General features: G+C 50.7%; 1 protein-coding gene across 1 annotated transcript; it reads left to right on the plus strand.

The window, feature by feature from the left end:
• The first annotated feature begins 2,009 nt into the window (after window positions 1-2,009).
• MCM2 (minichromosome maintenance complex component 2) lies at window positions 2,010-14,466 on the plus strand. The gene is made up of 16 exons (XM_064453747.1): window positions 2,010-2,137; window positions 2,648-2,835; window positions 3,413-3,588; window positions 4,233-4,496; window positions 5,518-5,737; window positions 6,054-6,261; window positions 6,984-7,118; window positions 7,206-7,397; window positions 8,439-8,532; window positions 9,061-9,311; window positions 9,563-9,689; window positions 9,908-10,020; window positions 10,157-10,399; window positions 11,181-11,363; window positions 12,348-12,503; window positions 13,406-14,466. The coding sequence occupies exons 1-16, from the start codon at window positions 2,132-2,134 to the stop codon at window positions 13,514-13,516; spliced, it is 2,667 nt and encodes an 888-aa protein (XP_064309817.1). The 5' UTR covers window positions 2,010-2,131; the 3' UTR covers window positions 13,517-14,466.

Raw genomic sequence — 14,466 nt, forward strand, 5'->3', positions numbered from 1 at the left:
TCATCTCTTTAACTGCCCACATCCTCCCACTTTGGCTGAGAACTGCCGCTCTCTGTGTCACCTCCTCCATCCAGTGCATGAAGTTGGCAGAGCTTACTCCCTTTGTCCTTGCTGTGTCACTTGGTGGTGCCAGGCTGAAGCAAGACAAGGGGTGATATTTAGCAGCCTTGGTATAACCTTGAATGCCCCAAGGAAAGCTGGCACTTGGTGCTGTATCTGCTGCAGTCTGCTGTCCTTTGGCCTTTCAGGCATCGGAGGCGGAAGGTGCAGTCATGGTTTCCAGAACAGCATTACACCCTCATATTGTCACCAGATTCCACTCTTCTAGGATGTTTTATCTCTCTAAAATACTCTTTCAGCTTTTATTAGATCAGTCTACTGGTCAGGATATTACTTCTCATCCAAAACTGCTTTGGTGTTCAAGTGCTGAGCAACTGCAGAGGCAGATGTGCCTGTCTTGTTTCAGAGCTGCTCTACCAAGCTACTGATTTCTAGTATTAGGTGTAAATTTGCACCGGGGGATCCCTCCTGGGCTGTAGTCCTGTGTCTCTGCCCTTCTTTTCACCAGGAATTCAGTGCCCAGGACTCCTCCTGTGCTGTAAGCCACCAGTCTGCAAAATCCTAGTGGCGTGTTTTGATCCAGTCAGGAGTTTGGTGCTCTGCTGCACTCACCCCATTGAGCTCTGTGCGGGCCGTCTGCATCTCAGCCCTCTCGCATGCTCTAGTACATGGTCTCTAGCACAGCAGAAGGAAGCCATCCCATGCATGGCGGCCATCTGATTTTAGGGTTGGTTTTAGCTGCCCAACCTCAGCTCCTCTCAAAGAGATGGAGCACCCTGGCTCAATCACAGGACTGCTTGCAGCTGGAACCCAAAGAAAGCAGTGAAAACATGGACATTGTCTGTGGTCTTCTGGGAAGGACAGACAGAAAAGCTGTCCATCTGGCTGTCCAGTGCCTGGAGAGACAGTGGCACCCTGTGGCGAGAACAGTCCATCACAGTGTGTCACCTGGGCCTTGTCACACAGAACCACCTTATGGAGGTCCTGGGCCGCCTTCCTTTAAGCCACGGTGGTCCCTAGTAGCCTGCAGGTAGGGATATTTCTGGGGGTCCCCGTGCCTGTTTCACTCCAAGCAGCAGCCAGCTCCCCATCGTGTGTTGCAGAGATGAGGATGAGCCACTTTTCTATTTATATCATGATGCTCCTGCTTTGCTATATTCATACCAGGCTGAGTCACCCAGCTGGGCTCCTGGAAGAGGCATTTCAGGTCTATGATTGTCAACTGCCTCTTCAGTCACTTTTGCTTCTGGCATCTCCTGTTTCAGGGTTACTGTCCTACATCTGACTGCAGCCAAGAGCAGAAACAGCCCGATACTAAACAGTGGTGAGAAACCCTTCAGATAAGACAGCTCTCCAAAATCTAAGCCTCCTACCCTTATGATAGAGCCTGTGGCCTGGAATGGAAGTGTTTCACCCCCTTGCCAGACTTCAGCCTGTTGCTATGTTTTGTCTCTCTGAAATCTGTTTCCAGTTTCTATGGGACAGGTGCTTTTCTTCATTTCCTCTCCTAAACAGCATCACTCACTGCACCGAGCAGCTGCAGACAGATGTCTCTGTTCTTCAGAGCTGCTCCGATTAGCTCCCTGTTACTGTTATTGCGTACAGACTCAAGCAAAAAAACTCCCAAACACCAGAACCCCGCTCCCACTCTTTGTAGTTTTAGTGCAAACCAGAATAAAGATGATTCAAGCAGCTCTTCCGTGGGTCAGTGGTAAACCTGGCCAAGCCAGACTTGATTTTAGCTGTGGCAGAGGCAGGCTTGAGAACGGGCACAGGAACTCGCAGCGGGATCTCTGCCGTCGCTGGGCTTCCCGAGGAAGGGAGCCCCCGATCCCAGAGGGAGATGCCCAGATGTTCGGCAAACTTTGCCACCGCTGCCCACCAGGCGCCCGAGCCCTCTCGGCCGTGCCCGGGGGTGGCCGCACCGCCTGCCCGCTGCCTCGTGCATATTCATGAAGGGGGCGTGTCCCGCCCCGAAGGCTACCTATTAGTCACGCGCTTTCGCGCGCTTTTGCTGGCCACGTGGGTCTGTTTTCGCGCGGAATCCGGCTGGAGCGGGAGCGGCGGCGGGATGGCGGTGAGCGGCGGGGCCAGGCCGGAGGGGACCGGGGCGGTGGGGCGCCGACCCCGCGGGGCGCGGGCCCCCGTTCCTCCCCGCCGCGGGCCTCTTGGCACTGCGGTCTCGATCGCGCGGGGTCCAGAGGGGACTTGGGGGGGGAGGGGTACGTGGGGGTGCGCTCGCCGGGGACACCCCGAATGCCGTGGGACATTTCACACGTGCTCCCCACTGGAAGGGAGAGCCGGGAAGGGGGGACACCGGAGCCCTTGCCCTCCGCTCCGGCTGCTCTGGGCGCGGAGGATGTGTCCCCCCCCTCCCGCCTTTGCGTTTCTGTTGTCATTTGCAAGGAGGGATAATTATTTTAACCTTTCCCCCTTCGGGAAATAGGACGTATGGCTGATCCGTGACCCATGGCCTCCTTCCGACCGCCCCGCCCATGGCAGGGGCTCCTGGAAGCACTGATTCCCGGTGCCGGGCAGGGGGTTGCCCCTGCTCCCCCGCCTCATTCGCTCCCTCCTGTCCTTGCAGGACTCCTCCGAGTCGCAGGCGGCGGCTACCAGCCCCCTGCGCAGCTCCCGCCGGGGCGATGCCTTCACCTCCAGCCCCGGCCGGGACCTGCCCCCCTTCGAGGATGAGTCCGAAGGGCTCCTGGGGACCGAGGGGCTCCCCGAAGAAGAGGAGGAAGGAGAAGAGCTCATCGGGGAAGGGATGGAAAGGTAAGGAAACCGGTGGGAGCCAGTTTCTGGTGTGTTGCATCTGGGGACAGGATTTTGCTAAGGGGATGTCAGCGCAGCTAGTGACGGGGTGGGGGGGCTCTCAGCCATGGTGGGGTCCTTCTGCTGTGCTGGTGGCTGTGGTGAGGGGTCGAAGAGCTGCTGGACAGTGGAGAAAGGTCAGGGCATGGTGTCGTTTGATTCCTGGAAGAACTGAGCAAATTGCAAGCTGGATGCGAAGTTCCATCGTGATCCAGTGTGAGTAAATCAGGATCTCCCTGGATGCATGGTGTGCATCCAGCCCAGCTCCTTACTCCTGCAGGCATAAACTTTTAAACTCTTTCTTTACTTGACCAGGCTTGTTGGCAAGCTGGTGAACTTTACATACAAAGGCTTGAATGTTGGCATTCATATGCCCTTTGTGCTGCAGGGCATCTTCCATTGTCAAGTTCCTTCCTGCTCAGTGTGTTCAGTCTTGCAGCAGAACAACTGTCCTGACACCTACCCAGCAATAGCCAGAGAAGGGCTAGAGAAACGCTTTCTGGAGCCTGCCTGACTCAGTGCTATGTGTGTGTGCTAGGGACTACCGCCCCATCCCCGAGCTGGATGTCTATGAAGCAGAGGGTCTGGCCTTGGACGACGAAGATGTGGAGGAGCTGACGGCTAGCCAGCGGGAAGCTGCAGAGCGAGTAATGAGGCAGCGAGACCGCGAGCTGGAGCAGGGCATGGGCCGCATGAGGAGGGGACTGCTTTACGGTAGGTGAAGATGGGCCATACCAAGTGGGCTGCTGATACCTGTGTGGTTGACTGTAACCCAGCCCTTGTGGGGGAGCTGGACTCTCACCCTCAGATTAACAGGGTTGTCGCTAGAGCGCCACTGTATTTGGGCTCTTAGTGAAATCTCTGGCTGTGGCCTTGGCTAGACTCTCCAGTGCATGATCCCTTTGATTTGGGCTTCCTAGGAGCTCACTTGGTGTGTTCTAGTTGTGTGTTCACTGCTGAAACAAAGTCAGGATCCCCGGCCTGTATTGAGGGTTTGGGATTCTACCAAACATGCTGTGGAGTTTGTTGGTGTTCTTACAGAGACTTTTGTGGACTGTGTGGGAGGGCCTTTGATGCACTTAGAAGCCCATTCCTTGGCCTTCTCCCTTAGTGCATTAATGGACATAACTGCGTGCTGTTGCATACAAATCTTCTTATTCACCCCCGTAAAGTCTAGCTACATTGTGGAAGATGTAGGAGCCAGGCTAGAACTGGATTTAGGCTGGGCCTAAGATGGCTTTTGATGTGTATCAAAGGCTCTGACCTCTTTGCTTCCGCATCCTGCGCAATCCAACTGTGATCCAGAGAGTGGGAATGGGAATCCCAGCTCTTTAACAATTTTTCCTCCCAACCCTTAGATAGTGATGATGAAGACGAAGACCGTCCTTCACGGAAGAGGCGGCTGGCAGAACGAGCTGCTGATGGCATGGAAGACGAAGATGAAGACATGATTGAGAGCATTGAAAATCTGGAAGACATGAAAGGGCATTCAGTGCGGGAGTGGGTTTCCATGGCAGCTCCCCGGCTTGAGATCTACCACCGCTTCAAGAACTTCCTGAAGACCCATGTAGATGACCATGGGCACAATGTCTTCAAGGAGCGGATCAGTGACATGTGTAAAGGTAGGGCTGGGTGATTAGTGGCTCTCTCCTCTTTATGTGGGCCATGGTGTTTTGCAGCAATCCAGTCCATAGGTGGATTTTTTCTGCCTGCTCTGTTTGTCTCAGACATTGAGTCAGCACTTTAAGAAACTCTGATGCTGATGGAGATAAATGAATAATGGAAACATGTCTACTATCTTCTTTGATTCTGGCTGACTAATTAGAAGGCCGCTGGCATCTGCTACTCATTAATATTCATAACGTAGAAATGCTAGCAAAAGAATATGTGGGGCAGCAGACAGTGGTCTGCAAGCTTGTGGTCTGAAAGAGACAACAATTGTTTGCTGTCTGTGCCAGTTACTTTCTCACACTGGAAACTTGATTATCCAGTGAGGGGAGACAAATAGACCTTGTGACTTTGAAAACCATGTCAGTGTTGCAGCCTTGTATTCTGACTATGCACTGCCAGAAGAAGCAGTTATTAGGGCTGACATTGATAAATTTTAAAAGCAGAAATTGTCACATATAGGAGCAACTCATGGAACTGCAGCTACTCATATTTCTTTCTTGTATTGAGGCAGAAGCTCCAGAAGCTTGAATAGTGGATCAGGGTCAATGTTATACAGCTAGGAAATAAAAGGCATTTGTCTTGTCCCTCGGCAGGAACATAAGGCAGAGGATTTTGCCAGCCATTCAGCATGGTTGTCTCCTATTAACTTCTGTTTCCTGGAGGTCTGTGGGAGAGTTGTGTGTTGGGCTGAGGCTTTTGAGTCTCGAGAACACTGAGCCTGGGAAGTGTCTGTGCTGAACTGCAGAGCAACAATCACAAGCTTGGTACTGATGAAGAATTTGTCAGAGAAAAAAATTAAAGAGAGTTTACCGCCCATTTTCAAATTTTTGACCCCTAAACATTTTTCAGGGAAGGTGCAGGCATCTGCAAACTGCAGCCTGCAGGATACAGGCTTGTCTGTTCTGGCTATCTTGCAGACTGCTTGAGGAGTGAGCAGGTTGAAAGTAAAATTCACGCCATCTTTTTCTTAAGAGAACAGAGAGAGTCTGGTGGTGAACTACGAGGATCTGGCAGCCCAGGAGCATGTCCTTGCCTACTTTCTGCCTGAGGCCCCAGCAGAAATGCTGAAGATCTTTGATGAAGCAGCCAAGGAAGTGGTGTTGGCCATGTACCCCAAATATGATCGCATTGCTCAGGAGATCCATGTCCGTATCTCCCACCTCCCTCTGGTGGAAGAGTTGCGGTCACTTAGGTAAGCAGCAGAATTGCCAGCAGTGGCTGCGGGGCCTGCAGCAGGCTTTGGGATGCTCAGGAGAACTAGCCTGCAAGCTAAAGCTCGGATGAGTCCAACTGGGTGACTGAGCTTATTACAGGGGAAAAAAAAAGTCACATTAAGGATGAACTTCCAGTGTCCTGAAAGGTAAAATACAAACCCTGGAAGAAAACTCCTACAGATAACTGTATCTTACTAGGCCTCTGGGAGTTGTGCCTTGTAGCAAGAATATTTCTGTAGGGTGTTCTGCCTTCTGTGCCCTGCAGGCATCCAGCATCTCTCTGTCTTTCCTCAGGCAACTGCACCTGAATCAGTTGATCCGAACCAGCGGAGTGGTGACGAGTTGCACAGGGGTCCTGCCTCAGCTCAGCATGGTCAAATACAACTGCAGCAAGTGCAGCTTTGTCCTGGGACCCTTTTTCCAGTCCCAAAACCAGGAGGTGAAACCCGGTTCCTGTCCAGAGTGTCAGTCTCTTGGCCCCTTTGAAATCAACATGGAAGAGGTAAGAGATGTGCTTGCTTGAACAGGACAGTTTGTCTTGCCCAGGCTGCTGCAGTGCCTGTTCCTCCTGGCTCCACCTCGGCTCCCACCCTTTGAACAGGCTTGGTCCCAGAAGAGGGGTCTCCTGCCTTATCCAGGGGTCTGTGAAGATAGATCTTGTCTAATTGAGCTCTTGACCTGAATCTGCCCAATTTAGCAGCCTAAAGTCATTTGCTGCCTCATTGTAAGCATTTGGGCTGAATCTTTTGCCACAATCACCTCTGGTACATAGTTACCTATCCATATTGTAGAAATGCAGACACAAACTGTCCAGCTTTCCTCCTTCCCAATTTAGGTCAGTATTTCTTGATCTGCCCACTAAGGAAACTAGAGGACAGTAGCAAAATCATTGTTGTGGAGCTTCTGACTTTCATCCTTTTCTTTGGTATCTTTAACCGTCACAAGAGGAGCATCCTCCTACCAGGAACTGGTCCAGTGTATGTGGACAGACACTGTGGTGGCTGAAACACAGTGGTGGGATGTGGCAAAGTGCTTTCCTGTCCCCATTGTTGTCTGTCACACACAGGAATTGGTCCTCACAACTTCCATCCTCCCATGCCCATAGTTTCCTAACCAAAATATAGTAAATCTTTGAATGGACCTTCTGGTGAGGTGCCTTTAAAAAGCATCAGCCGTGTTGATGCCCGCCAGACTTGCTGGGTAACTTTTATTTTGTTGCTGCAGACAGTCTATCAGAACTATCAGCGCATCAAAATCCAGGAGAGCCCTGGGAAGGTAGCTGCCGGCAGGCTGCCCCGTTCCAAGGATGCCATTCTCCTTGCCGATCTGGTTGACAGCTGCAAGCCAGGGGATGAGATTGTGAGTACATTGTTGAACTCAAGTATGGGGTGAGAAGGGTCTGTTTTGTACTGTGCAGGCACTGACATACCATCTCCTCGTTCCCAGGAGCTAACAGGGATCTACCACAACAACTATGATGGCTCCTTGAACACTGCCAACGGGTTCCCAGTATTTGCAACTGTGATCCTGGCCAACCATATTGCCAAGAAGGATAACAAGCTGGCTATTGGAGAACTGACTGATGAAGATGTGAAAGTGATTGTGGGTCTGTCCAAGGATGAGCAAATTGGGGAGAAGGTGGGTCAGCCTCAAACATCCCATCTTTTCCTGTTGATAGCTTGCCATCACATGGCAGCTGGATCAGAAAGTGAGGAAAGGTTGTCAGCTGGCTAAACAGTGGTTAAAGAGACTTCTAGAAATCCTTCTGAGTGGTCTTCTGGTCATCTATAGCTCTCAGACAGCTGTTGATGAGAGTGAGCTATAGGAGGGAAGTAAGTAAGAAACTTTCCTTTACTTTTGGAGGTCAAATTTTCTGCTTCTCCACTTCTGTCTTCCACATCACAAAAAGGCTGGAAGATGTGTGAGAGACACTCAGATGTTGCTTATATCTGAACATTGTTTTCTCTCTGTGTATCTTGAAAGCAAAGCAGGGGAAGTTTTCTAAGGGGCCAGTGCTTGCATCTCCAGTCCCCTTAGCAGGATGTTATTATTTAGCTTAAGCTGTGGTAGAGATCTTAGCTTTGCTTCTTACTGCATGCTAAGACCTGAATCCAATACTTGTTCAGCCTCACTGGGGTCAGGTTTAAGGTCTATAATAGAGGGGCCTCACCCTTGCCTTGGTCATGCTGTTTTTATATTGACTGCTGTTCCCAGCAGGTGGAGCAGCTTCAGTTGAGCCAGGACTGTTTTAACATCAGTAGTCTCCAGTATCAGGCTATTATCACAATACCCCTGAGAAACTAAGCCAGTTGTTCATCATATTTGACCATGATAATTCATGTGCGGCATAGCCCATTCAACTACTATCCTGTGCAGTGAGTAAGTCTCAAATCAAGGTCTCCAGGTTTACAACAGCTGATAACAGCCACTGCAATGTACTCTGTGTACAGCAGGAGTGTGGAGGCAGTGGCAGCAGCTTCCAGCACCAGACTACACAATCTGCCATGCCCCAAAAGCACCGCTTTTTTGAAGTACCTTTAGGGGACTTGGGGTGTTACCTTTGAAAAAGTCCAGTATGAAAAGGGTAACCGTATATTCAGCCCCTTGATGATCTTCATACCAAATTCTATCCAGAATGGGAAATGGTATTCCCTGGACAACTCCTGATTTTTCTTTCAGATTTTTGCCAGCATTGCCCCATCTATTTACGGGCATGAAGATATCAAGAGGGGCTTGGCTTTAGCTCTCTTTGGTGGAGAGCCCAAAAACCCAGGTGAGTGTCACTTGTGTCACTTGGGGCTGCTTCACTCAGCTGAAGGCAAATGGGTCTGGTCTTGTCTGTGCTATTGCAATGAGAGTGGTTAGAGTTGTCTGTGTGTCTTGGTGACAGATGAGTTAATAGACTGAGGGATATCTGTGGTGGAAGTGGCTGCTTTTATCATGCTGAAAGCTCTAGTGTGACAGTAGAAATGCTAAGACTGAAAGCAGCTCCTGCTGCAAACTTGGGCAGTTTTTATCCCTCCTCCTCTAGGAGGTCAGGTTTGATGTCCCTTCAGAGGTTTAACCTTTTGGTGTCCTGATTTGTTATCATCTCCTTAGAAAGATGTATTCAGCAAGGTTAGAAATGCTGGTTTACATATGTGACCGCCTCCAAAGCTGTCTGTCTTCTTCCCTCAACTTCCCTGTAAAGTGGTTTCCCTGCCTGTTGTTTGCCTTCCCTTCAGCTTTGTGGTGTTCAGGGCAGGGTTGGTACCAAGCCATGCACTCAGCTGCCAATGTGTCTCTCCCATTACTGTTGTAGGTGGCAAACATAAAGTCCGTGGTGACATCAACGTGCTTCTGTGCGGGGACCCTGGTACTGCGAAATCACAGTTTCTTAAATACATAGAGAAGGCATCTAGCAGAGCGATCTTCACCACTGGCCAGGGTGCTTCTGCTGTGGGCCTCACAGCCTATGTCCAGAGGCACCCGGTCAGCAAGGAGTGGACTTTGGAGGCAGGAGCCCTTGTGCTGGCTGACAGAGGTGTCTGCCTGATTGACGAATTCGACAAGGTGAGGCCCAGCTTCATCTCTGTAGGAAGGATTAGCTGTGGGGGACCAGCTGTAACCTCTACTATGAGGAGGCACTATAAATCATGGTGCTGTCTCCCAGTTGAGAAAGGTTCCGGCAGTTTGCTTAGGCCCATGCTGGTCCATAGTGCAGTTTGCTGCCTTTTCAGAGCATCAGGACCCTATTCTCCTTGGTGTGTTGGGCAATGGACATAGACATAGATTCAGTTTAAGTCATTCTTGCTTTCTTTTAGATGAATGATCAGGATAGGACCAGCATCCATGAAGCCATGGAACAGCAAAGCATTTCGATCTCCAAAGCAGGCATTGTCACATCCTTGCAAGCCCGCTGCACTGTTATTGCTGCTGCCAATCCAATAGGTAAGTGCTGAGAGACCACAGGACCATGTCAGGCTTCTGGCCTCAGTGGTCATGAGGACTGTGGCACAGCTTCCACTCCCTCTGCCTGGTTCCTCCAGTCTCGAGCAGAGATCAAGCGAGCAGTAAAGTCTCCAGCGAAGTGCTGGAGGTCTATGCTTGCTTCAAAGCTTCAGCCTTGGAGCCTGTGTTTGACTTCAGTGTTTGTCTCTGTGGTCCAGGTGGGCGATATGACCCATCATTGACTTTCTCGGAGAATGTAGACCTGACAGAGCCCATCATCTCTCGATTTGATATCCTGTGTGTGGTGAGAGACACAGTGGACCCAGTGCAGGTACAAGCTGTGCTATGAATCTGAGCTTGTGCTGGGCTTGTGGTGCTGCTGTTGGGATGCTCAGCTGCAGTTGCCTGCTGAGTTTTGCTGTCCAGTGAGTGTCTTCAGTGTCTGTCATTCCACTGCTCTCTTCTAGGATGAAATGCTTGCCCGGTTCGTTGTTGGCAGCCATGTCAAGCACCACCCAGGTAGCAAAGAGGCAGTGGATGGGGACGCCAATGAGGTCGTTCTTCCCAACACATACGGGGTTGAACCCATTCCCCAGGAGATCCTGAGGAAATACATCATCTATGCCAAAGAGAAGGTTCACCCCAAACTCAACCAGATGGACCAGGACAAGGTGGCCCGGATGTACAGCGACCTCAGGAAAGAGTCTATGGTGAGAATACTGAGGAAAGGTGGGGAAGGAGCATCTAGACTGCAAATCAGCCCGAGACTGCCCCAGCATATGGTGACACATTCTTGCTGTTCATGTTACAAAAGTCTGTGCCACTGTTTTGTGAAAGACAGGCAGATCCTGCAGTGTCTGCTGATCAGATAATTCCTGATGTAAATGCAGAGTCTTGCCTGTTGGTCATCTGTGGACTGATGGACTGGACACACGTCCTAGTGCCTGCCGTGGCAAAGTCCTCTTATTACCCAGTCTGGTGGGCCCACAGGAGATGTTTGCATTTACTCAGACCTATGTGCTCCTGGTACATTACAGGGAGCCATTCTGTGTAGAAATGCCCTTCTCTTTTGTCTGTGGGATCTCTCAGGCTCATTTCATCACCAAGTGGCTGGTGAATTTGTTGGAAGTCAGAGGAAGATTGTTGGAGCTTGGGAAAGCTATATGTTGTCTATTTTAATTGGCTTTAACTCCTCCAAAAAGTTTCTGGAGGAAACAGGATTGCTGTTCCTGGAAAAGCACTAAAAAAATGGCAAAGAGGCACCCCACATAGCATCCCCTTGTACCCTGCTGAATAAACATGTTGAACATGGGAGCCTCTACCACTCTGTGCTGGACATGCCAGCAGGTGGCACAGCCTCCTTAGCCTGAGAGTCCTTAAAGGTCCAGGAGTTGCTCCCTACAGTGTGAAGTAGGTCCCGGGACAGAAGGCACCTGTCTTGCCCCATGTCTTTTATCCTTCAGTAAGGAGTTGACTTCTCTCCCCCCTTAGGCAACTGGCAGCATCCCCATCACAGTGCGTCACATTGAGTCCATGATCCGGATGGCCGAGGCTCATGCCCGCATGCACCTGCGGGACTATGTGGTGGAAGATGATGTCAACATGGCCATCCGGGTGATGCTGGAGAGCTTTATTGACACGCAGAAGTTCAGCGTCATGCGGAGCATGCGGAAGGTGGGCACTGGCTGAGCCAAGGGCTGTAGCTGTACCCCAGACCCTGTGGGTTTCACTGTGTCCTCCTGGCACTGTCCTAGCCGTGGGAAGATACTTTTCTGGGCTCTGCAGGGGTCTGTCCAGCAGAGTCAGGTGCTGAGCCTATGTAAATGGGTTACTGTGAGGCTGAAGGCACCACTACATGACTTCCCTTCATTAGTATATGGTGGGGCAATGTTATCGTTTGGGCTGAGAAGGAAGTATACCCTGAGCCTCTGTACTGATAGCACTGCCACGTCTCTCTTCCTTTTTGATGCCTTCCCTGCTATTTTGGCACAGGACTCCTGCTGCTGCTGCCAGGTGATCGAGCCTGAGCAGGCAGTTAGTTTCTTTGCATTTTTTCTACGGCTCCTCAGGGGACAGTTAACCACAGGGCAGTCCTCACTGTGGTTTAGTGCACAGTCTGCTTCTCTGAGTAGCAGGGTCTGGCTCTGATCAGCTCTTGGCTGGCCACAGCCTGGCATTTATCCACTCTGAGTGTCTGCCCTCAGTCTGGACGACTTGTGGCCTCTCTCTTTGGCTGCAAACAGCCAGCCAAGTGTGAGCGTCTGCTGGAGAGGCATGGGGCAGCCTGGGTTAAGGGAAGCTGCTGTATGCTTTCCCTGGGGCCAGCCCTCACAAGGCTGCTTCCCCTGTGGGCATCACACGTCCACAGCGGTGCACTGGCGGCCCCAGAGAGGCTTGAGAGACCCTCCAGAGATTTTTTTAGTGGGTGTAAGAGCAGCCAGCAGAGGAGTGTCGTGGCTGTCACAGGGCTGTGTTTTAACTGCATGTGCAGGTGGCAGCTTGGCAAAGCCAAAGTCCCTTAAGGGCACAGGTGACAGCAATGTCATTTGGTTCCCTTGTGCTCTGTGGGAGGAGAGGGTTGGGTGGTGTTGGGCACGGGAGACCACCGTGCATCACTTGGTTCCTGACCCTCTTGGCTTATTTCATCCTCCCTGCCAGACATTCTCCCGCTACCTTTCATTCAAGCGAGACAACAATGAACTGCTGCTGTTCATACTGAAGCAGCTGGTTGCAGAGCAGGTGATGTACCAGAGAAACCGCTATGGGGCCCAGCAAGACACCATAGAAGTGCCAGAGAAGGACTTGGTGGATAAGGTATGGGCTTATCATAACAAGCCTTCTCTGGGGTTGGTTCCTGCTCTCTCTCTGCAGCCTCAAAACCAGATGTGTTCTCAGACTTGTACCTTTTCTTCCTGAGTTATGGTACCAGAAAAAAAACCTAGTGTTAGTTTAACCCAGAATCAGGGCTTTCTCATCTGTCTCTGTTCCTCTTTTCCCTGGGAGTGCCAAATTCTTCCCTCTTAGTTCTCATCCATCCCCATAAAGCTTTGGGGTTGGAGTGGTAAATCCTGCAGTACACTGGTGCTTTGCAGGTGAACACAAGTTCCTTGGCACCTGCATTTGAAGAAGCAATAAGCAGAAAAACCTCTGTATGAACTTTCCCAATCCCTCTTGAAGCTCACCCTCCTCATCCTCCTCAATGCATCCTCATCATGGTCCAGGGGCCATGCTCCTGACTCTGCCTTTCTGTGTGACACATTGACCTTGCTTGGCCCTAATGCAGTACTTGATTCCCAGGTTGCTGCTTTTCTGCTCCTTGCATCAAATATGCAGAGTAACTACTTCCAGAGCATGGCTTGGTGCTGCTGGTGTGACCACCCCCAGTCAGAGGTTGCCTACAAAACTGTCTCCTGCTGGGTGAGGTATTAGGGGCTTTTGGACAGTAGTTATGTTCTAGCTCTAGTGGAATTAAAAAGACAAGCTGAGAGCAGGCAGATGCTGAGACAGCATCCTCTCTTGGCTCTGCTCAGCTCAGCCAATGCTCCTTACTCCTGACCTGCAGTCTCCCCTGCTACTGCAGTTCTGGTTCCTGCTGAGCAGAGTTTGCTGACTGTCAAATTTTATGCTATTGAAAACCACATGGTTCTTCTTGATTTTTTTTTTTATTTTTTTTTTTAATAAACATTTACCTCTTCCCTCCCTCCTTCTCCTCCCAGGCTCGGCAGATCAATATCCACAACCTCTCTGCCTTTTACGACAGTGAAGTGTTCAAGATGAACAGGTTCAGCCGGGATGTGAAGCGGAAGCTGATTGTCCAGCAGTTCTGAGGCTGGCAGTTGAGTTTACCATGTCCTCCTGTGAGATGAGACCTCCATCTTGCAGCCCTCCCAGGAACGCTACAGAAATAATGATCCAGAGGGACTAAGCTGCACATTCTCTTGCTTGCTTTCTGCCTTATGGATTAAGGGAGTGCTGATCTGCTGAAGACCTTGTAAATAGAACAGAATTAAGCAGTTAAATGCCCAGCCAAGACTGTTTAGCAACCTCATTCACTGTTTTGCCTTGTAGCTAAGCTCAATAGGGAGGGAATTGCTGGCCACATAGATGGCAGGTTTGCTGGTTGTTTGTCACTAGTTGTTATGGGCTCATCTACAGGAGAGACCAAGTGGGAGCATTCGAAAGGCATTTGTCTGCCTTATCCATGCCCCTTGGATTGCAAGCACCCTCAGGGTTTCTCTTTTCCCATCTCTGGCGACCGTGCAGCCTGCTGGGTGATAACTGAGACTCTTCTTAACTCTCCACAAACCAGCTCCAGGCCTTGGTGCCTGACACTTGACATTTCCCCAGGTGCTCACATGGGTTGACCCTTTGCTTGGTTTCTGCAAGGCTGGAGGCGGGGCAGAGGAAGGGGGGAACTGAAATAAAACATAACTATTTCTAATATTAGTGGTGATCTGTATGGGTAGTGAAAGCTCCTTCAGTACATGCTGAGGCAGTGTCCAGAAGCCTTAGGGAAGGGGCTTCCCCTGCCTTACTGGGTGTTATCTCTGTGCAGCTGTCAGCAGATATGAATTTATGGGTGGATCGTAGTGCTGACACCTAAACTGAACACCATCTCTCACCTCCAGTTGTTGAGGGTGAAGCACCCGTGGTGCTGTTTTTGGGAGTAGCAGTGAAGAAGCCCTGAGCTGGAGGTGTGCAGGGAGGGCAGGATGGGCTCGGTGTTCACATGCAATTTCCTTACTCTGTGTGTTTTAAATACATTTGGTTTTTAATA

The sequence above is a fragment of the Phalacrocorax carbo genome, chromosome 6 (assembly GCF_963921805.1).
Source record: "Phalacrocorax carbo chromosome 6, bPhaCar2.1, whole genome shotgun sequence".
Classification (NCBI taxonomy): Eukaryota; Metazoa; Chordata; class Aves; order Suliformes; family Phalacrocoracidae; genus Phalacrocorax; species Phalacrocorax carbo.